Source organism: Lissotriton vulgaris, chromosome 1_2 (genome assembly GCF_964263255.1).
Source record: "Lissotriton vulgaris chromosome 1_2, aLisVul1.2, whole genome shotgun sequence".
Classification (NCBI taxonomy): domain Eukaryota; kingdom Metazoa; phylum Chordata; class Amphibia; order Caudata; family Salamandridae; genus Lissotriton; species Lissotriton vulgaris.
In genome coordinates, this window is record NC_141686.1 from 201,510,218 (window position 1) to 201,534,322 (window position 24,105).

At 45.9% G+C, this 24,105-nt stretch overlaps 1 protein-coding gene across 1 annotated transcript in view; it reads left to right on the forward strand.

The window, feature by feature from the left end:
* Nucleotides 1-15,512, forward strand: part of LOC147734931 (pseudouridylate synthase 1 homolog) — a 62,306-nt gene extending 46,794 nt beyond the window's left edge. Inside the window, exon 6 of the mRNA XM_086953689.1 lies at nt 14,553-15,512. Within this exon, the coding sequence (XP_086809815.1) occupies nt 14,553-15,214 (662 nt within the window). The 3' untranslated portion in view covers nt 15,215-15,512. The remainder of the gene's footprint in view (nt 1-14,552) is intronic.
* The last annotated feature ends 8,593 nt before the right edge of the window (nt 15,513-24,105 follow it).

Below are 24,105 nucleotides of genomic sequence, written 5' to 3' on the forward strand. Positions count from 1 at the left end.
AGAGGACTTTGCTCCTGGATCCCGCCCACCTCCACCCATTTCCGCGCCCGAGAGGCACATAAATCTACGGCGCTCCCTTGGGTGAGCGGGAAAACTTGAAAATTGTACCTGGGCTTTTGTGAGGGCCGTGACTGTTTGGGACCTGTGCCTTCAGGCACCCACGCTCCTCTGTGGCCGCTTGTGTTCGCTGGTCCCCCCCGCTGCCGCACCAGAAGATCTTGCGGCTACCGTGCGGGGGACTACAGTCCCCAGAGGACTTTGCTCCTGGATCCTGCCCACCTCCACCCATTTCCGCGCCCGGGAGGTGCATAAATCTACGGCGCTCCCTTCGCGGGACGCGCGCGGGCGCGCTCTAGATGAAGCCCGGGCCAAGGGCGGGCCCGTTTAAGCCCGTTAAAGACCGTGTGAGACCGGACCGGGCCCCCCCTCTTTATTTATTTATTCTTTACTACTTCCGTCCACAGATATCTTGTATGCATGCTTTACTTATTTAACTATACCGTACAAGCTAATATTTGCTAAGTATATATTCATATTATTGTACATCATGTCTACGAGGGGTAGTAGAAGTAAAACGGCTGCGGGTGGAGCGCAGATTATAGGTCCATTGGACAATTTTATTACAAGGGCAAATGAAACTATAGATCAAAGTATTATTCTTCTGGAGCGCAGAGTCTCTCAAGATCTAGCTCTGGCTAGACGCTCGTCCTTGGGACCTCTTGCATTAGCTGGAACCCCAGTACAAGCTCAGGATGCAGGTTCTCTAGTAGATGTCCGGGCAGAAGTACATAGTATGCCAAATATAGTTGATCTGTCAGCGTCGCAACTTCTGTCAGATTCACAATTAAGTTTGGCTTTAGAAAGGTCCCCAGAATTAGTTATTAACCTTACGCCAGATGATACAAGCAATAAGCAGTCAAGGGGAAGGAGGGAGGGTGCTATACAGAAACAAAAGAAACAGGCAAAGGTGCCAACGGTTACGAAATGTGTGTCAAAGAAAAAGTATGTGAAAGGATTAGATCACCCCCCAAAGAATGGCAATGGAAGATCACACCCAGATGTGACAAACGAAGTTCTGGACATAGAAAGTGTAGAGGGTTTGGGTACGTGGGGGGGGGGGGGACATGTAACCACTGCAATGAAAACAGTAAATTGTTAGCAAAAATTGGGGAGCTTTTCAACATCCATTTGTCCCCAATAGAGACTAGACTCTTACATATAGAAAAACAACTGGCCGAATTAAGCGCCCTCTACAAAAACGCACCCAAAAACACACCTAATCACGGGGCAATAACGCCTGGGGAGACAAAACTTAAAAACAACAAACTGGCAGATTCATTAACTAAGAAAACGACTGTACAAGTAGCAAATATAAATGGAAAGCCAAAGACCCCGTAAGCTCAAGTCAATAAAACAGCAGTTAAATCGGTAAACCCTGCTGTGCTTACCAGACATAAAGATAGCTCACCTAAGGACTCTCCAACACTCCCCAAAAGAGATTGGAAGAGGGGAGTAAAAGAGCGTAGACCCCTAGTTAATTTGCCCCCAGAAGCAAGTCCACTAGTAGTAGTTATGACTGGGGTTCCAGAGGTGACAGACCATATAGATGAAACCAGTTGGTCACTAAAGAACAAAGCCCAATACTGGCTCAACAGCATCCGACCCCTACCCCCTCATTGTTCAAGTAGGATCCTAATGGTGCGCAGAGTCCCCTGGGTGGGAGAAGAGCGGAAAACTACCCAGGGTGACTGTGTCTTAATTAATTTTGAGGACCAACGTACTGTAGACATATGTTCTTGGAGAACCCAAGGGCTCTATGAACGTATTGAAACCAAACGACTCTCCTTCTTCTATCCCCCTAGGAGTCGTGTCGGTCCGGGTCATGATAGGAATTGGAGTAGAATGGGCCGAGGAGACTGGGGAGGGAACCCGGGCAGAGATGGAGCATTTATATAAAACTTTATAGGGGTTCCGACCGCCAACAGGTACAGCTGTCTGGAGATGGTCGACTGACTGACAGTAACCATTGAGCCTCCCAGAGATCGGGAGGGGTCTAGAAAGCTTGACAGAAGAGGTAATCAGATGCCCAACAGCCATTTGATGCCTATTCCGGACGATAGGGAAGTAAATGTAGTAGTAGCATCCATAACGGAATGCCCGTCACCTACAAGGATAAAAGTAAGAGATTGTAGCAATTGAAAGCACTGGGGATGGTGAGGATAGCGCTCCACCCAAACAAAGAGTCTTAAATGAGGGGACCACAAATGAGAATATCGGAAAAGCCTGCCTAAATATGTCAACTAAAACTGACCTTGAGATCCTTAGTTAGAACGCTGCAGGGCTGGAACCAAGATTATCGGATCCAGACTGGTTAAAGATACTATCTGATAAAGACATAATAATGTTCCAGGAGACATGGGCCACTACCGATCTCTATATAGAGGGCTTTTATTGCAATAGTGTAACTGCAACTAAACCTGATTTTGGTCGGCCTATGGGCGGGTTACTAATTGGTATTAGGATAACTGCAGGTGGCAGCATTAAGACAATACCAACTAAAAATCCTAACATCCAGATTATTGAATATAAAAGAAAGGTCCCTTTTTATGTGATTATGTTTTTATAACAATGATTTTTATTCAATCCCAAACAAAAACTTCATAGAACTTTTTAAATGTTTGTCTGACGCCATTGAGTCACCAGATAAAAGTATGGGTAAAAGGATTATCATAGCTGGGGATTTTAATGCTAAGATTCCAAATCCCCAATTAAATGAGGGAAACACTCAAACTGATCGAGCAGCAAAAAGGGGCTTAGAATTGGACTTCTTCATTCGTGAGCACATCTTAACCAATATCATGGATGGTTTCTAGTTCCATATTTTAAGAAGCACAGACCACTTTCTTTGGAACAGTCTTATTTGATGCTGCTAACTTTGAACAATGATAAATTGATATTCCGCACCAGCACTTTTTTGAGAGTTATTACCTATGTACCTAAAACAATGGAGTACCCTTAGCAAATTTCTGTATTATCGCTGGTAAATAATCTGTAATTTTGTAATGTGTGTCGTTTTAAATGTATTTGGAATCATGGCTATTTTATTTTATTGGGATTGTATATTTGTACTGCTTTTATGGATTTGATAAAATTTGAATAAAGATTTGATTCGATTCGATTAGACTCAGCCGGGCTGGGAGGGATGAGCGTTGATATGGGTAAGAAGTGCCAAAAATATTCCAAAGCACTAACTTCCCAGTCTTGAAAGACAAATTTGCACCAGGAAGGAGTAGCCTCTCTCTGTGCCATGTGTGCATCTTTTGCCAGAAAACAAACAGCCGGAATCCAGACCCAGCTTCACTTTGATCCTCCCCCTTCTGTTGTTTTCAGACACCACACAAGCAGGGAAACTGCAAAGTCTCTGTGCATAAGGGGTCTAACCCGAAGTTAAAAGAAGTGCACTGCACACCAGCAGCCTCCAAACTCAGTACTGCAAGCAGCAGCACAAAAAGCACCTTTTGTGGCATCCTGGACGGAGCGATGAACTGGTGCTGCTAAGGCCAGTCCGACCAACCTGGCACCTACCATCAGCAGCATAGAGTACCTCCACCGACAAGAGCAGTCCCTATCTCGGGCTTTCTGGATGGTGTAGAAAGGCAGGTGCCCAGCTGTGAGTGCTGGAAAGAGAGCGATTTAGAAAAGGGGGTGGTGATGAACAGAGTGTCTGAATTAAGCAGACCACTCTTACCCAGTCCAAAGATCAAGGCTTGATCCATCACCGTTATTTATCTCACTGCCCCATCCCAGCTCAGAACCTGGCTATATGCAAATCAGTCTGTCCCTGGCCCAGTGCATCATGGGAACAGGGCAGACTAAACTACCAAGCCAATTCTTCACCAGAAAGGAGACAAGCTACCGGGGACCGGTTTCTGGCATTTCAGCCGTCTTCGGCCCGGCTTGCTTGAATCCTGATGGAGCAGTGAGAAAGGGACTCATGTCTGAGTATACCCTGCCACACCTATAGTGGCCAAAAACGATTTAGAAAAGGGGGTGGTGATGAACAGAGTGTCTGAATTAAGCAGACCACTCTTACCCAGTCCAAAGATCAGGGCTTGATCCATCACCGTTATTTATCTCACTGCCCCATCCCAGCTCAGAACCTGGCTATATGCAAATCAGTCTGTCCCTGGCCCAGTGCATCATGGGAACAGGGCAGACTAAACTACCAAGCCAATTCTTCACCAGAAAGGAGACAAGCTACCGGGGACCGGTTTCTGGCATTTCAGCCGTCTTCGGCCCGGCTTGCTTGAATCCTGATGGAGCAGTGAGAAAGGGACTCATGTCTGAGTATACCCTGCCACACCTATAGTGGCCAAAAACGATTTAGAAAAGGGGGTGGTGATGAACAGAGTGTCTGAATTAAGCAGAGCACTCTTACCCAGTCCAAAGATCAGGGCTTGATCCATCACCGTTATTTATCTCACTGCCCCATCCCAGCTCAGAACCTGGCTATATGCAAATCAGTCTGTCCCTGGCCCAGTGCATCATGGGAACAGGGCAGACTAAACTACCAAGCCAATTCTTCACCAGAAAGGAGACAAGCTACCGGGGACCGGTTTCTGGCATTTCAGCCGTCTTCGGCCCGGCTTGCTTGAATCCTGATGGAGCAGTGAGAAAGGGACTCATGTCTGAGTATACCCTGCCACACCTATAGTGGCCAAAAACGATTTAGAAAAGGGGGTGGTGATGAACAGAGTGTCTGAATTAAGCAGACAACTCTTACCCAGTCCAAAGATCAGGGCTTGATCCATCACCGTTATTTATCTCACTGCCCCATCCCTGCTCAGAACCTGGCTATATGCAAATCAGTCTATCCCTGGCCCAGTGCATCATGGGAACAGGGCAGACTAAATTACCAAGCCAATTCTTCACCAGAAAGGAGACAAGCTACCGGGGACCGGTTTCTGGCATTTCAGCCGTCTTCGGCCCGGCTTGCTTGAATCCTGATGGAGCAGTGAGAAAGGGACTCATGTCTGAGTATACCCTGCCACACCTATAGTGGCCAAAACGATTTAGAAAAGGGGGTGGTGATGAACAGAGTGTCTGAATTAAGCAGACCACTCTTACCCAGTCCAAAGATCAGGGCTTGATCCATCACCGTTATTTATCTCACTGCCCCATCCCAGCTCAGAACCTGGCTATATGCAAATCAGTCTGTCCCTGGCCCAGTGCATCATGGGAACAGGGCAGATTAAACTACCAAGCTAATTCTTCACCAGAAAGGAGACAAGCTACCGGGGACCGTCTTCGGCCCGGCTTGCTTGAATCCTGATGGAGCAGTGAGAAAGGGACTCATGTCTGAGTATACCCTGCCACACCTATAGTGGCCAAAAACGATTTAGAAAAGGGGGTGGTGATGAACAGAGTGTCTGAATTAAGCAGACCACTCTTACCCAGTCCAAAGATCAGGGCTTGATCCATCACCGTTATTTATCTCACTGTCCCATCCCAGCTCAGAACCTGGCTATATGCAAATCAGTCTGTCACTCAGATGTGAGTCCCTTGCTCATTGCACCATCAGGAATCAAGCAAGCCGGGCCGAAGACGGCTGAAATGCCAGAAACCGGTCCCCGGTAGCTTGTTTCCTTCCCAGTGTAAGAATTGGCTTTTGTAGTTTGGTTTGCCCTGTTCCCATCATGCACTGGGACAGGAACAGACTAATTTGCATACAGCCAGGTTCTGAAACTGGGATGGTGCAGTGAGCTTAAAAACGGTGTTGGATCTAGCCCTGATCTCTTGACTGGGTGTGAGTATTCTGCTTAATTCAGAGACTCTGTCCCTCACCACCCCTTGTTGTAAATATTTTTGTCCACCCTAAGCGTGGAAGGGTATACTCAGATGTGAGTCCCTTGCTCATTGCACCATCAGGATTCAAGCAAGCCGGGCCGAAGACGGCTGAAATGCCTGAAATGCCAGAAACCGGTCCCCGGTAGCTTGTTTCCTTCCCAGTGTAAGAATTGGCTTTTGTAGTTTGGTTTGCCCTGTTCCCATCATGCACTGGGACAGGAACAGACTAATTTGCATACAGCCAGGTTCAGAAACTGGGATGGTGCAGTGAGCTAAAAAACGGTGTTGGATCTAGCCCTGATCTCGTGACTGGGTGTGAGTATTCTGCTTAATTCAGAGACTCTGTCCCTCACCACCCCTTGTTGTAAATATTTTTGTCCACCCTAAGCGTGGAAGGGTATACTCAGATGTGAGTCCCTTGCTCATTGCACCTTCAGGATTCAAGCAAGCCGGGCCGAAGACGGCTGAAATGCCAGAAACTGGTCCCCTGTAGCTTGTTTCCTTCCCAGTGTAAGAATTGGCTTTTGTAGTTTGGTTTGCCCTGTTCCCATCATGCACTGGGACAGGAACAGACTAATTTGCATACAGCCAGGTTCTGAAACTGGGATGGTGCAGTGAGCTAAAAAACGGTGTTGGATCTAGCCCTGATCTCTTGACTGGGTGTGAGTATTCTGCTTAATTCAGAGACTCTGTCCCTCACCACCCCTTGTTGTAAATATTTTTGTCCACCCTAAGCGTGGAAGGGTATACTCAGATGTGAGTCCCTTGCTCATTGCACCATCAGGATTCAAGCAAGCCGGGCCGAAGACGGCTGAAATGCCAGAAACCGGTCCCCGGTAGCTTGTTTCCTTCCCAGTGTAAGAATTGGCTTTTGTAGTTTGGTTTGCCCTGTTCCCATCATGCACTGGGACAGGAACAGACTAATTTGCATACAGCCAGGTTCTGAAACTGGGATGGTGCAGTGAGCTAAAAAACGGTGTTGGATCTAGCCCTGATCTCTTGACTGGGTGTGAGTATTCTGCTTAATTCAGAGACTCTGTCCTTCACCACCCCTTGTTGTAAATATTTTTGTCCACCCTAAGCGTGGAAGGGTATACTCAGATGTGAGTCCCTTGCTCATTGCACCATCAGGATTCAAGCAAGCCGGGCCGAAGACGGCTGAAATGCCAGAAACCGGTCCCCGGTAGCTTGTTTCCTTCCCAGTGTAAGAATTGGCTTTTGTAGTTTGGTTTGCCCTGTTCCCATCATGCACTGGGACAGGAACAGACTAATTTGCATACAGCCAGGTTCTGAAACTGGGATGGTGCAGTGAGCTAAAAAACAGTGTTGGATCTAGCCCTGATCTCTTGACTGGGTGTGAGTATTCTGCTTAATTCAGAGACTCTGTCCCTCACCACCCCTTGTTGTAAATATTTTTGTCCACCCTAAGCGTGGAAGGGTACACTCAGATGTGAGTCCCTTGCTCATTGCACCATCAGGATTCAAGCAAGCCGGGCCGAAGACGGCTGAAATGCCAGAAACCGGTCCCCGGTAGCTTGTTTCCTTCCCAGTGTAAGAATTGGCTTTTGTAGTTTGGTTTGCCCCTTTCCCATCATGCACTGGGACAGGAACAGACTAATTTGCAAACAGCCAGGTTCTGAAACTGGGATGGTGCAGTGAGCTAAAAAACGGTGTTGGATCTAGCCCTGATCTCTTGACTGGGTGTGAGTATTCTGCTTAATTCAGAGACTCTGTCCCTCACCACCCCTTGTTGGAAAGAGAGCAGCAACAACATGTGCAGTTTGGTGAGACTCAGGCTGGCTGGAGGGACGTCTGACGGTGATGAGTGGCCATTAGCAGCACTGGCCCTGCCTGGCATGAACCTCTCTGACTTTCCTGCTCTCCTGAGCCTCAGATAAAGAGCAGCGCGGACAATGGTGTGCAGTCCAGTCAGGCTGACAGACTGCAGGACTCAGACCGGCAGTCAGTGGGCACTTGCCACCGACTGGTCGTTCACAGCAACACTCCGGGGGAACTGACACTTAATATTAAAACATCGACTCGTGGCGCGAGATTAGGATCTCGGCCCGGGAGCCCTTAGGGCAGAATCGTGAAGCCCTTGGCTCAAGTTTATGTCTGCTTCTGGGCCTCAGCTGAGAGCAGCCAATGGCACTGAGTGTGTTGAGGCTGGCTGGAGCACTCTCCAATTGGCAGTCAGTGTCCAGTCTGCAGCACTGAGGTCAGTGACCTTCTTCTCAAGGCATTTTAAAGCAGTTTCAAAACTCCTCATTGCACAAAAGTGGCAAAGTTTTGATATTTCTTCCTTTACATGGTCTTCACTGCTTGGTTTTACTCACAAGAAAGTATCACTGAAAGTGTCAGACTATTTCAATAGATTGTCACTCATATGCACACTGAAACTATGGAAATGTCACACAAAGCAATCTAAACACTTGGCAGCTCTGCTTGTTGGTTCCGAGCTGGCATGCATGTGCTGAGTGATGCACGCTCCGCGGCCCCAAGAGCCCTTCAAGCATTGCTCTATTGAGTCTAGGTGCTGGGTTTCCCACGGACTACTGGATACTGGTTGCTAGCTGCATATTTGCAAACAGGTTGCTCTCAATAAAGGCTGCACGGTCCAGGGGCTGTACGACGATAGCGAATACGTGACGTTACAACGCATGCCATTACATTGCTTGCCTTTGCAACGCCAACCTTTACCCCGACTTTCTGTCGGGGGAGCGCTGGAAGTTGGAATAGATTAATTTTCTATTCCAACTCCAGTGTGTGCAACAGTAGGGAAGATGTTGGATTTAAATCCAACACTTTCTACCCACTGCTGCACACCTTTTTCGTTGCAACGACATGCGATGTAATGGCATGCATTGTAACTGTTGCGTAGTAAAGGCTGTTTCCCGCTGATTGCTGTTCATGAAAATTGCACTCAGTGGCGGTCATACCATTAAAGTCGTACGCAAAAATCCAGGCCTATACTTATAATTTTTGTTTCACACAGCAAGCCACCTTGCTGTGCTTCGTGAGAGAGAAAGGGTGGGAATGCACCATATTTAACATTATACAGTGCCCACCTGTCCTTTACTAGCGCTGGCACACTTTTGGTTGCTCAGTGTCTACACAGGTACACTTACACCATGCTGCAAGGGGGCCTGGGTTGTAGGCAGGATTGTTTTTGTGCAAGAAGGGACACCTTTCTGCACAAAATAATCCTCTGAGGCATTTTCAGCCTAACAGACAGCTCCTGGGGCGGAAGCCGGGAGGAACTGTTACTTGTTTTTAAACAATTTGATCTCCTATATTGTTGTTTTTACCAGTTTGAAGCACTCTCCCCTGGGCACTCCCCCTCCTTAAAGACTTGCTCGTAATCACCCCGCGTAGCCGATGTAAACGCTGCCGCGGGCCAGTTCAACTTTTTGCCGCCATCAGCCTGGAAGCGAGGCCACGCCCACTACCCGGAGGCCACGCCCCCCATGGTAACCATATAAGTCGCGCTCTTCACAAAGCTCGCATTCAGCCTAACAGACAGCTCCTGAGGCGGAAGCCGGAAGGAATGCTTACTCGTTTTTAAACAATTTGATATCCTATATTGTTGTTTTTACCTGTTTGAAGCACTCTCCCCTCGGCACCCCTCCTCCTTAAAGACTCGCTCGTAATCACCCCGCGCAGCCAATGTAAACGCTGCCGTGGACCAGTTCAACTTTTTGCCGCCATCAGCCTGGAAGCGAGGCCACGCCCACTACCCTTAGGCCACGCCCCCCCCTCCGCCCCTAAAGGATGTGCCTAGGCCGTACACGCAGCGGACGCGCGCTGCGGGCGCGCCGCCAGCGCGCCAAAGGTAAGCCCGCTTGTGCCCGTCCGGGCCCAGCCGGGCCTAGGGCCAGAACATATGCCAATTCGATAGGGGGTCACATCAGCTATTCACAAGGAGATCTCATGCTACTCAGATCCTCTGAAAATACGAACTGCCATTATATACATAAAGGAGAAAAGGTACTCCTCAACTGCGACTTATGCAGCTCACCCCCCCTATTAACGAACAGTACTCCCTTCAAATGGCCCTCCTGAACTGTAGATCCCTCCCTAAACACTCCCTAGAGATTAACCTCCTACTTCAGGACCACAAGTTAGATATCCTGTTTCTCACAGAGACGTGGCTTACACACAATTCTGAGGCCGAAATTGTACGTGCTCTCCCCCAAGGCTTCCTAATCCACTTTCAGAATAGGCCCGTTGGTAGAGGGGGCGGTCTGGCCATATTGTATAGGGATAAATTTGTATGTAGGGCAAAAGACAGTGGCACCGCAGACTGTGAGAGCTGTTATTTCTCTTTACAAATATCACCTACAGTCTCCCTTTCTGGCCTACTTGTATACCGTCCACCGGGATGCCCTAGCCATTTTGCTAGTGCCCTGATGGAAACTGTTACTGTACTGGCATCCTCTACTCCTAATTTCATGATTTTGGGAGATCTCAATCTCCATTTTAATGACCCTCTGGACTTGGTGGCGACGGACCTCCACCTCGACCTTACATCCTATGAGTTGGGACTGGTCAATACTGGGGCAACGCATAACAAAGGACATTTGCTTGACCCGATTTTTACCAACGCTCATGCATTGAAAGCTAGACCACCCTATCCTCTCCCGTGGACCGACCACTTCCTGGTCCCTTTTTCCTGGCAAATCGTGGCTGTGCCACTACAACCCCCAATACTCGTGTCATGGATAGGGTCTGGTCCAAACTCTCTGTTGAGAATTGGATCTCCAAACTAGAACATTCCTACCCCCCTCCAGTTCTTGACCCTGTGGTTGCAGATACGATCTTTGAAAACTGGCTTACCAACTCACTTGACTCCATTCTCCCCAAGAAAATTATTCAGAAAAAGTAGAAGAGAGCTGACTCTGCTCCCTGGTACACGCCCGAGCTGAAACTCCTAAGAAAAGGATGTAAGAAGCTGGAGCGCTCCTGGAGGAAAGACTGGGCGGGATCCAGTAAAGATGAGTATCACACCGCCATGAGAGCATATAAGGCTGCCCAGCGCAGCACCAAGAGACAATTCTTTGACAAAAGAATTAAAAACTCTTCTAATTCCTCTAGAGAAACTTTCCTAATCATCAAGGAACTGCTCAAGGTGCCTGAACCCCCTCTGACTCAAGACATCTCAGGAGTCAAATGCAACAAATTGGCGAACTATTTTGACGCCAAAATTCATAACATCTTAGCCACCCTGCCTCAATTCGATCATGGAATAGATATAAGCAGTCGGCTAGCAACACCCGACATCCAGCTCGATGCCTTTGGTCCAGTATCAGTGGATGAGGTTCTTAAAGCTCTGCCCGTCATCAAAAGCGGTTCCCCTAGCGATCCGGTACCCATGCGGATTCTGAAACAGATTGCAACCACCATTGCTACACCAGTTACTGATCTTATTAATGCCTCTCTTTCGCAGGGAGTGGTTCCACCTGGCTAGAAGGGAGCTATTGTAAAAGCACTTCTTAAAAAGCTTCACCTAGACCCGGCGGAATTGGCCAATTATAGGGCGATTTCACTACTCCCTGGACTTAGCAAGATCACGGAAAGACTAGTTAATCAACAACTTTCCCATTTCCTAGAGTCCAATAGCCTTCTCCGGAACTCGCAAACTGTCTTTCAACCTGGCCAGGGTACGGATACCGCCTTTCTGGCAGTCGTTGAGGAGGCCAGATGCATTTTGGATTCAGGAGGATCAGTGGCAGTGATCCTCCTGGATCTAAGTGCAGCTTTCGATACTGTTAACCATCAGGTCTTGATTCAACGACTGACAGACATAGGTGTGGTAGGGACAGCCTTGTCCTGGCTTACTTCATTCCTTAGCAACCGCACCTTTCAGGTCTGGGAGAGTAACTCACGATCGGCTGCAATTCCCCTCCAGTTTGGGGTGCCACAAGGCTCATCCTTAAGCTCACATTATTTAATGTGTACATAGCCCCACTGGAGGAGGTGGTTGCCCTGTTTGGAATCAAAACCGTGAGCTACGCTGACGACACCCAACTGGTCGTCTCCTTATCCCAACTAGCACAGTGTCCGGACACTCTCCACTGCTGCCTATCAAAAATTTATACCTGGATGTGTGAATCCTCCCTCAAACTGAACGGGTCTAAGACCGAAATTATGCTACTAGGGCATGAAGGGTCCACATTGCCCTCGAACATCTGGCCCACCTGTCTGGACGAGCCCCCCTCCCCTAAAAAATGAGATCAAACGCCTGGGGGTCTGGATGGAACAGGATCTTTCATTCAAGACCCAAGCTAAAAAAATGGCGGGAGCCTGTTTTGGCCTCCTCCGATCGGCTCGAAAAGTTCTGCCACTTCTCCCGCAGCCTTCTAGGAAGCTGCTGATCCAGGGATTGATCCTGTCCAGATTGGATTACAGTAACGCTATCTTCCTTGGTGCACCGGAAACCACATTTAACAAACTCCAACAGATCCAGAATGCTGCAGAGAGGCTTCTCACGGGCACTTCAGTCAGAATGTCAGCTAAACCATCACTTAAACTGCTGCACTGGCTTCCGATACGCAAAAGGGTAAAATTCAAATCCTTATGTATTGCATACAAACTGTTGCAGGGTAAGGGGCCCCCCATTCTGAAGAACTTAGTCGTACCCTATAAAGCCAACAGACCACTCCGTTCGGATCATGAACGTCTGGTCATCGTGCCCAGAGTAAAAAAGGCACGCACAGGAGGACGTCGATTCTCGGTAAATACAGCTAAACTGTGGAATTCCCTCCCCTTGAAACTACGTGCAGAATCTTGCCATCTGCGGTTTCGGAAACTCTTGAAAACCCACCTCTTTCCCTAATCATTTCTAACTACTTCTCTGGTATTCGTACTGGTCTCTCTGTTCTGGTTTAGCGCTGGGATGCTTCCGGGTAACTATGCGCTCTGTAAATCCTCATTCATTCATTCATTTTCCTCTTTCTATGTGTGTTGCAGAATGTAGCCGACATAGAAAGAGAAAACAACGAAGAGAAATAAAGACATGCTCCTCATTACGCCTCACCGGGGGAGGCGGAGCATTGTGAGCATTCCCAGGTCTAGCACTAATGGTTAATATAGGGATGCGCCAAAATCCATGGGTGGAGTGTGGGTTCAACTGCGCTCCACCCATGAAACGCCTCCCTGGGGCGTTGTATGCTGCTTTGCTTTACTCTAGATTTATTAAGCTATGCAGGGCCACGCAATGTGGCCTTGCGTGACTTTATAAATTTCACTTGGGTTTTGCGTTGCCCTTCCACCCCCTCGCATGGCACAAGGTCGACGCAAAACCTTAATAAATCAGGCCCCCACCCCAGTTCCTGCACAGGTGTGGCGCATGATTCAGTTTCTCACAGATATTCATTGGGCCTGTGTGGAACGGGGCCCCTCTTAAGGGTTTGGGGCCCCACAACGAACCCCCCCCACCCCCCCTTTACACACGGGTTGGAGTGACCCTTACACTAGAGTACATTTACCGAACAGATTTGCCATTTTTGTGGCGCTGATGCTTTCACTTAGATTTCGTTTACTCTGCTTCCATCTTGTGGTCGTTATGTATATTACAGTTGAGTAAGTGTCATTTTGTAATCAAAAGTAGAAAATCGCTCCTGTGTCTAGATTAGAAGAATTAATTTAATTACTGAAATAAAAAAAAGGAAAAAAAAATTGCTGTACAGTTGTGTTAAGGATACGGATGAAAATCCGATTATTAAAGTAAACTGTGGATGGAGGATCGAGACCAAGCCTGGATTACCTTAAGCGGCAATTACGGCATTTATAAAAATAAAATAAAATACAATTGTATATATCTGCATCAGAAACGATTTTTAGGACTTCTGAACTAAAATTAATTAACTGTTAGATCTGCAGAAATCAAGTGGGAAATTTTAGGCACATGCTTGGTGGGTCTGACCTGTTATGATTTGGCAGTGGTGGGAAATGGCAACACTTCAAGGAGGTTATTGTTATATGAAAAATTGGTTGGTTAACAGTACCTCGGAAGCTGCCGCTTCAGCGCTGGAAAAGGCTATCAGCGCTGAAAGTTGACGTAAGATTGGAAGTCACAAGTGATGGCACGCGTCTTCAGTCAGAGGATTGTTTAAACTGAGATGCAGTGTTCATTTGAGGAAACATTGTCACCCTTTTAGAGTTTTAAAAATAATAATGGTTTAAAAATTGATTTATTAGTTTTAAATCTTTAAAGAAAAGTGCAGTTAAATAATCTGTAATTTAACGTTTAATATAAGAAGTTGTTGTATCCGCTCTAGAAGATTATGTTAAGGTGTCATTCAATATGTTAGTAGAAGGATGTTTTGTACAACCCAGTTTTATGTTATTGTGTATATTTTCTATAGAAATCTTTGAGTATATCTTTTATGGCTCTTCTTAGTATCAACGATTTACTAACTCCCAATAAATTGAACTCTCCCTGCAATCCCGCCTAGACCTTCACATGCTCGTCTCTACAACATTTAGCCATGATGTTCACAGTTTTGGGCTGCATATTCCTCATATGGGATGCATGGAGAAGTTGTGCTGCCTTATCTTGTGGAATGTGCACTTCTTGCTGCATTTTACAGTTAATATTTTCCTCTTTTTTTGTTGACTTTAAGATTGCCGTTGGCCTTTGCCAGCACTAAAGTTTGGGAGCAACCAATTACTTATCTGATTCTTACTTTAATTGCTTATTTCAGGTGTGAAGCAAGTCACTAAAGGTTTCAACTCCAAGAGCATGTGTGACGCCAGGACCTATTCATACACACTGCCGACCTTCGCGCTCGCCCATGGCACTGAACCAGACTCCAGCTTCCGCCTATCCCGAGAGGACTTTCATCGATTCCACCACATTCTCACTTTCTATCAAGGCACCCACCGATACCACAACTTCACCTCACACAAGACTGCGGAGGACCCCAGTGTGTGCCGCCACATTTTTAGGGCGACCTTACAGGAGCCGTACTTGGACAGGGGCCATGAGTTCACCACCATCGAGCTCACAGGGCAGAGCTTCCTGTTGCATCAGATCCGCAAGATGGTGGGTCTGGCACTCGCCGTGTCCCGGGGACTGCTGTCTGAGGACATTCTACCAGCATCTGTGGCGGCAGAGAACAGGTTGAAGATCCGGACTGCCCCGGGGCTGGGGCTGGTGTTAGAGGAGACCTATTTCAAGTGGTACAACCAGCGCTATGGTGGGGATGGTCTGCACGCTCCGCTCACATGGGAGGATGCAGCGCCAGCGGCACAGGCCTTCCGCAAGGATCACATATTACCTGCAATTGTGCAGGGGGAGCTGGAGGATCTGTCGATGACTCAATGGCTGATGACGCTCTCACAGTGTGGCCTGGAAGAATTATGATTTGTAAAACTCTTGTTTACTGTAATTTTTCATTGTCATCTTGCTCTCCCCTAATGTATTTGTTGGTAGTGATTCTTGCAATGATTCCGCATTCGTTGTGAGTTCAGCATAAGGCGTCGACTCACTACAAAAGTTGTTTTGGTTGTGTGATCCATAAATTGGGGAGCACAAGGTTTCCTGTGCCAAGGATTGTTGCTTTTAGTGGATTCCTGCTCTCATTTCAAGGAGTAAGTCCGTATGTGATCAGACGCATTGAAAACAGTGCACTTTTCAGTAAAATGTACATCCAGTGATGGAGGGATGCTCTGGTTGGTTCATTTTGTTGATTTGGTTGATTTGAAATAAGTAAAATGTATACTATTTTGGCACAACCTAACAGCAAAAGAGCCTACTCTACATTTCACTTCTCTAACAGTGATTGGATTCTCTGTTCACATCTTTCCGAAATGGTAGTGAACATGTCTGGTACTCTTAAATGTATTCCATTTACTTTTTCACTTCAGAATTATCGACCTCCTCGTCTATGGTAGCTATAGGTTCACGCCCACCACCACCACAGCTGTTCTTGTGCTTGCATTAGAGGATGGCGCCGACTATTAATGTGAAGCACCCCTGGTTTTAGGGTTTCCTGGCTCCACATACACGGGCTAATCTCTTCTTTTGTGTCTAATGTGTTGACTCGCAAGTTCCTTTCATGCACATCTCACTCCAGTCTTTCTTTTGGTCTGATTTTCTTAGTAAAGAGTTTAGTTCCTGGGTGTTGCAGTTTTTCCCAGGGTATTGATTGGGCAGACAGTTTTCTATTGCAGGGATTCTGCTGGCAAGCAGAACTGTGCCTTCGAATGTCAGGACTTCAGAATTTAGGGACTGTCTCTCTCTCTACTATGTCAGTACCTGGCAGCCCACATCTGGCTAGCTTACTGTGCCTCAGCTGAACTCCTAATCTTCCCAGAGTATCAGGTGATTTTGGCAAACCTAGAACATGAACCTCTCATCCCTCAAGGAATGGTTGAAACAGATCATCACCTTTCGTATCTCACTCATGCATGCCCTTAGTAAAGGAAAGACACAATACAAGTTTACAATACATTTAACAAATGTGCTGTGATCAGTAGACAAATACAACTAATGCAACTAAGCAAAATAATCAACATTACTAGCAGACTATATACAATTAACAACCCAACCATAGCAAATTATCTATCTGTTAGGGCCTATTCTTGCTGTGTAAGCAAAGGGATATATTAGTGATCTCTCTGCTCTTTCTTGGGTTTCTTCATTAGCCGACACTATAGCTCCCCTACTTCTTAGGGCAGCCAATTTTACCATTCTTGGCGATCTCAATTTGCATCTTGAAGACCCTCAGTGCACCATCAGCAAACGTTTTTTGTCTGATCTGGAGGCTCTCAACCTTTCTCTGCTTAATGTTGGCCCCACTCACTCTGCTGGACACCAATTGGACCCCATTCTCTCTAATCTCTCTTTTGATTGCTCTCAGAGTGCTCGTCCTTTGGAATGGTCCGACCATTTCGGAGTCCACTTTTCCCTACCTTTTACTAAGAACCAGAAAAATAGTGGCTTTGACAAGGGTGTACCTATTCATCGTTGGGGTAAACTTGACATTAATAAGTTTAACCAACACCTCTTGGATACCCGTCCCGTGGAATCTGGGGTTCCAATCGTGGAGCTGAACACCACTGTCTCCCACTGGCTTACAAATGCTGTAAACACCCTCCTCCCGCTTTCCTCGAATCATCCCAGGTCCCATCGCCTTCCGGCACCTTGGTTTTCCACCGACCTGAAGGCCATGCGTATCAAATGCAAGGCCTTAGAACAGAAATGAAGGCACTCTTACTCAGTCTCACGGAAGACTGTTTATAAAGAAGCTCTAAAGGAATATCATTCCAAATGTAAAATCGCGAGAGCTGCCTACACTGTGGACACAGTAACTCAAGCTCAGAACTGTCCTCGCACTCTCTTCTCCGTCGTAAAAAAACTGACAGGAGCTGACACCATCCCAACACCGCCAGCTTTAGAGGAGGCCCAGTGTAACTCTATTGCAAAATTTTTCATAGCTAAGGTCGAACGCATTTACAACTCTATGAGTGTCCCCTTGAATGCTAAGGAACCTCATTCGAGACAGGCGGCGGAGACTGAACAGCCTTCTCCTACGGTGAATTGCACTGGCAATTGTTTGATGACATCTCGTTCTTCACCTGCTTAAGTACTGTAAGATCCGGTTCACTTCGTGACCCTGTACCTGTCAAAATCCTTAAATCATTGGATCTTGAACCTCGACAGGTTCTTATGAGACTTTTAAATGCCTTACTAACTGAATCCCATGTGCTACAGGATTGGAAGCACGCAATGGTCGTCCCCCTTTTAAAAAAAGCTGGAGCTGATGTGTCCAATCTGGCCAATTTCAGACAGATATCTTTGCTGCCTGTACTCTCCAAAGTGTTGGAAAGGCATATTAACACCCAACTTTACCATCTAGTGGAATCTTCGGGATTTTTACATCCATCCCAGTCTGGCTTTCGTGCTCACTATTCCACAGAGACCACCCTCCTCGGGGTGACGGAGAGTCTAAGGCACGGTATCGACCGCGGGGAAACATCTGCGCTCATCCTTTTGGATTTGAGCGCGGCATTCGATACCGTGTCCCATTCCATACTTTTGAACTCTCTTCAATCCCTGGGAGTGGATGGTCCGGCCCTGGCCTGGATTGCCTCTTTTTTAAGTGAGCACACTTTCCAAGTCTTTTCTGCAAAAGCCACATCTACCACTTGTCCATCTGCATATGGCGTTCCTCAGGGGTCCATACTCAGCCCTTTATTGTTCAACATCTATGTGAGACCCCTGGCCTCCATTGCGGAGGACGCTGGGCTGACTATTTTTTCATACGCCGATGACACCCAAATTGTTTTTTCCCTTTCCAACAGCGAGAGCAGCGATATATCGGCTCTGAAAATCGGATTGTCACGTGTAGCTGAGTGGATGCAGAGGCATCTCCTCAAACTAAACGGTGACAAAACCGAGATTCTTATCTTAGGGAAGCATAAAGACCTATGGGGCCCTGAACATTGGCCTAGTGAGATGGGACCCCTCCCTCAGCCATCTTCTGTGGTCCGCAACTTCAGCTTTTTAATAGAAGATAAACTCTCCATGAGACAGCAGGCCACAAAGGTGGCCGTCACCTGCTTTGCCACCTTGCGATGGCTCCAGAAAATTCTCTGGATGCTGCCTCTTGCCACCAGGAGAACCGTTGTCCAGTCGTTAGTAACATCCCGCCTGGCTACGGAAATGTCCTCTATCTTGGCGCCGATGTGGCTACCGTTAATAAACTTCAGGTCGTCCAGAACTCGGCAGCCCGACTTCTTTGTAATATCCTGAGGAGATCATCGGCAACTCAGGCTCTGCGTCACTTACATTGGCTCAGGATCCCCAACCGCATCAAATTCAAAGCCATTTGCTATCTTTTTAAAATCAAGCAGGGCACGGCCCCAAAGTGTTTACAAAGTCTGGTTCAACCTTACAAGCCTAGTCGCACACTTAGATCTTCTACCAACTGCGACTTTGTTGTTTCACGATTCAAGCTTGCTAGGATGGGGGGACGGACCTTTTCTCATCTAGGTCCTAAATACTGGAACGCGTTACCCACCTCTCTGAAAACCGAAACCAATCTTTTTATTTTTAGAAAAAAACTGAAAACTCTACTTTTTTAATGATCTCCTTGCTGCCCTAGTCCGATCCATGGTGCTGTATGACAGGTCTGTTTTTCCTTCTTGAGTCTATCCCTTGCGCCGGGAAACCCACTGTGGGTAGCTTTTGCGCGATATAAGTTTAAATAAATAAATAAAATAAATAAATCTCTGGAATCAGCAAAGGACCACATACCTGGCGTGCGTTCTTTCCAGGGCTGGTGTCTCTGATATAATTCTCCTCTCTGCCAACAAAGGGACAAGACACAGTTTGAAAGATAACACTGCTGTGTTGGAAGGCTGCTGCTATGCCAGCGTGTTATGTCAAAAAACTGTAGTAGCTGCTGCTGACCGAGCAGAAAACAGTACACCATGGTGGTATGTATTCTAAATGCCCTTGTACGCAATGTGCAGACAGAATTCCAAGAAGAGTCATTGAGTAACAAAACAACATGTTCAGCGTATTTCTAGAAAAATGTCACAAAAACAAAAATGTTATGTGTGGCTGTTCAACAAGAAGCATCCTAAAACATCTAATACGCTAAGCTAAGTGAGAGCCAAAGTGGGCCCAGAAGGGACTACACTACAGCTTGCTTTCTGAGCCAGATTTACAACTGACTTTGCTATTAGTGCGATGAATCCTAGGTCACAGGACTAGGGCACAGGCATTTTACCAGTCCCTTTCATCTATCTGTTTATTCCTCTTTATTTTTGTTGCTTTCGACCCAAATGAGTGAAATGAATTGCTGTAGATGGGTATTAAACAGGGGACTTTGAAACAATGTTGATCTTTATAAGGCCCCTCACCACAACACCCTTTCAACTGCTCTGATGAACTATACATTACAGTTGCCTCTACAGCCAGATGCAGGCATCGCTCCCCACAGGCTCCTAAGCACCTTGCCAACCCCCATTACCGTTATCTTTCATTTCCTCCTGTGCTTTATGGCACCAAATACTAGTGTTATCCTGACCCACAGGTGGCATTGTAAGCAGGCATGCTGGAACTGGACCTGACCTCCAGAACTCAAAATGCTTATCTCACCTGTCGGTCTGGCATTGCACCAGTGTTTCAGAAGTCTGCCTTCCACATGTTTAACACCAGTGACATCAACTCCTGGGTGAGACTAATACTTTCACCTCACATAGTGAACCCCACACACAAGGGCTGTAATATGAGCCACAGGAAAAGAACCCAGCACTGTGTAAGACCTGATGGCATCCTCCTGAAAGAGTGTAGCATCACAGTCAATGGGGCAGCTCCTCCTGGGCTTTGATATGAAGGAAATCAAGGGGTCACCAAACCAAAGGGGATGCTGCAAGCATTTATGTTTGGTTCCTTTGCCTTACTGACTCAATGAATGAGACTGTCATGTAATGTAGAATATCTGAGCAAACGCCCAAGAAAGAACAGGGGCACCTGTTATTGGGACTCCCACAACAGCAGCTCCATAGCAGAACATGAGCAAGAACTTTCTCAGTCTTTTCAGACAAATACCATATTTTGGTTGTCACCGACTGTGAATATTGATTTCCATTCTTGGAGTTCCTGTTTAACATGGGGGCATGAAGTCTTGCCACGAATAAAATATTCCTTGTCATGTTTAGCTACTAATCAGATCATTGATCCATTGTTTCATGGTTCAGCGGTATGGACATAACATTTCTGAGGACATATTGAACAACACTATATGTGCACATCATGTGTGACAGAACAATTCTAAAGGTACATCACCTGTAGTATTGTTTACCAAAAATCACTGACCACCGAAAGGGGTGAGCAAAAATGTCATCAGTAAGGTGGCATCTGTTTGCTAGAAAGTCTTCAGTCTCAGGTCTTCATCTTGTAGGCCTGGTTCTTCCCAACTCACACCCAGCGACTAAACCTCAGATGCTGTTCAAGCCAAGATCTTACATAGTAATATTAATTTTAAGTGCAAAACTTTATTAGAAAAAAATAGGTGGCAGTTAATAAACCTAAAGAGATGTCTTACAACATACAGGCATGTACTAATACCAAATGAACCTTTCTTATCCAGCGGCCTTTACTGAAAAGTCTGATCGTAGACTTAAATCTAAAAGACACCCAGTGAGTTATTAACATGCAGGCAACGTTAAGTGACAGAGGGAGAGGCAAAGATAGTCCATTGCAATTTGCAACACTTAAACTGAGCACCACTGTCCGCCCGACGCTGGTGCTGGAAACCAGGGTTCGAGCCTCAAGGTCTCGTCCACATACTGTCATTCTGGGAAAATCACTTAATTTCCCAGTGCCTGGATGTGTAATGTAAATACGGTGCTCATGTAAAGCGCTCCAATACCTTCGGGTCGAGTTCGCGCTATATAAAATATGCAACAAAAAAAAACCAGGTTTGTTATTAACAATGTGGATGGGGTTACTATTGAAAGTGTCCTAAATAAAAGTAAAACCCACTGGCCAGGACTTCCTAGAGTAGTTGTCAAAAACATGACTTGTTTTTATTACTTATTACACCTTGTTTAACCCAGTTGATATATCACCCCTCCTCTTAGGAGAGCTTTCCATTAGTCTTAAAGAATCAGTCTGACCCCTCGCCCCCATATTAAAAGGCATCACCAATCTACCTTGGCTATCAAACATTATATAAAAGGGAGTATTCTCTTCACTTAAAAAGTTTTGGACACGTAGGATAATATAAATACAAATCAATATAGATTCAGGCCTTGTTGAACTTGGCAGTGTTCACCTTCACTATTCTGTTTTTGCTGTCTTTCTTTTGTTAACCTTGGACTCTGTGCACTTTACAACGGCTATCCAATGCTAAAGTGCTTGTGCTCTACCCTTAAAACATGGTAACATTGGCTTACACCCAACTGGCACTTTTAATTTAACTATAAGTCCCGAGTAGGGTGGTACTGTTTATACCTAGCATCTGTCAATTAAATGCTACTAGTGGGTCTGCAGAACTAATTTTCCAGCCCACTTAAGTAGCCTTTTAAACCATTTGCAGCCTGTATGTGCAGTTTTTAACTGTCTTTTAGACTTGGCAAAATATACTTTTTGCCAGACTTAAACCTTCCTTTTTAATAAATATAATGTGTCCCTAGTGAGGGCCCTTAAACAGCCCATAGGGAACGATGCAGTGTATTGACAAGTTTTAAGTTTTACATATCCTTGTTTTGAAAAACTCCTGCATTCATTTTTTCTCTACTTCAAGGCCTACATCTTCCATTGTAATAACATTGGCTTACAATATTTCATTTAATAAGTGCTAACTTTGATTGGGGGCAGGTAATAGTGATGTTTGGTGTCTAAGGAATAGTAATTTAGAGTTCCATTTAATGATAAAGTCGGATTTTAAGTCGCAATTCTCAAAATGCCACTGTTAAAAAGTTTACATTCTCTTTTCCTAACCATTTGTTGTCTGCCCCCTGTTCCTTGGTCTCATGACGAGGTGTAGTTGGCAGTTGGCCTTTGTGTATTCCTCTAAGACAGCCACACAATAAAGGGCCTGGTTGTTGGCAGAATAGGGAGGGAGGACATTCCAGATATCTCTGTAGGGGGAAAATCCCATAAGCTTCTTTCCTTTCAAAGTGGGCTGCAGGGATAAATATTGGACCTTCAGCCCCAACTCTTCAGATCACTTCTGTACTTCTGGAAGATGCAGGAGAAGGACTGCTCTGTGCAAAAAAGACTGTTCTGCCACCTTGCTGCTCTGCTGTATGCACATTGAACCCAGGACCACCAAAGTGACTCCAATAGCTAGTTGGTTGGCTTCTTGTTTTGAGCTACTGGCACACAAAAAGCTACTACACACTTGAGCCCTGGACCTGTACTCTGCCTTCTGTGAGTGCTGTATCCTCCAAATTGGTGTCTCTCCAGTACTGGACCCTTGGAAGTAGGGAGACAGGTGCTCTGCAAGCCCACTTGCAGTGACCATCAAAACCGTCGCAGCGTGATGCAACCAGATGCAGTCCTTGCAAATGGTCATTGGAACTGATGCAGCACGATGAAATCGGTGTGCACCTCACCTCGAAGCCATTGTTGCGCCTCATTGGAACCGACTCTTCACAACGCAACTCGACTCGGACCTCGTCTCGCAGCCCATCATTAGAACCAACGCAGTGTGACACAACTTGATGTGGGAACCTGCACCGCTTGTCCATACCGATGTTGCACGATGCATCTTGGCACTGGACCCCTCCTAGCTCGTCAGAACTTCTGCTGTGCTACGCAACACCCAGCGTCAAGGACATAAGGTAGAATTCTCAGCAGGCCGAATCTGGTCCCTTTATCTGGCCTGCGCTTCATCACGGTCGAACTAAACTTGTGACTTTGTCCTGGTCCAGCGCAACCAGGTTAATACAGCTGGCGCTTTGTGATTTTGGGCACTATTTTTATGTAAATCTTTAACATTGCATATTTTCAGCTCCACTGATTGCTTTTTGTCATATTGGTGTAAAATGATCTATTCAATTTTACACTATTTTTCTAAATTGGTGTGGGAGTTTTCTTGTGCTTCGTTTTCACTTTATTACTGTGTGAGTACAGCATAAATACTTTACACATTGCCTCTAATTTGAGCCTGACTGATTTTGTGCCAAGCCACAAGAGGCCAGGCCTCGAAAATCTACTCACCTACTCGCTATGGCGAGTTGGATTTTATCAGGCCCAGCTGTTTTTAGGGCTATTGGTCCATTCTCGTGAGTGAACTTAAGCTGGAAAGGAACAGGTGTTTTGTTCATTAAGAAAGTGAATGTTCAAAAAAGAAGCCTTTAATTCTTGTTTTTATCATGACATGTTTACTGTCTGTTCAAGGACAGAAGTCAAATGTTAGTTTGCTTTTTACTAATCGCTGCTTTTCCTATCTTGCCAAATGGTTTTTGCTTTTCTTTCTCGTACTACCGTTAGAGGATTTTGTAAAGTGAGCTGTCGCAATCATTTAAATAGCTTATAAATAAATATTACAAATATTTCAAAATTTATCAGGAATTACAAAAGCACAGTTTTTTTGTAATCCGGGAGTGTAATGCAAACAAAGATTTCAATTAGAGCAAAACAAACTAGAACACTTTACTTGGTGATGTGCAAATGACAAGTATTTGCAGAAACTTTATTTTCAAACATTTCTTTTTGTACACTATATAGTTTTTATCAGTAAAACCACATATCAGTGGGTCATTTTGTAGCCATTTCAATAGAAAATGTGA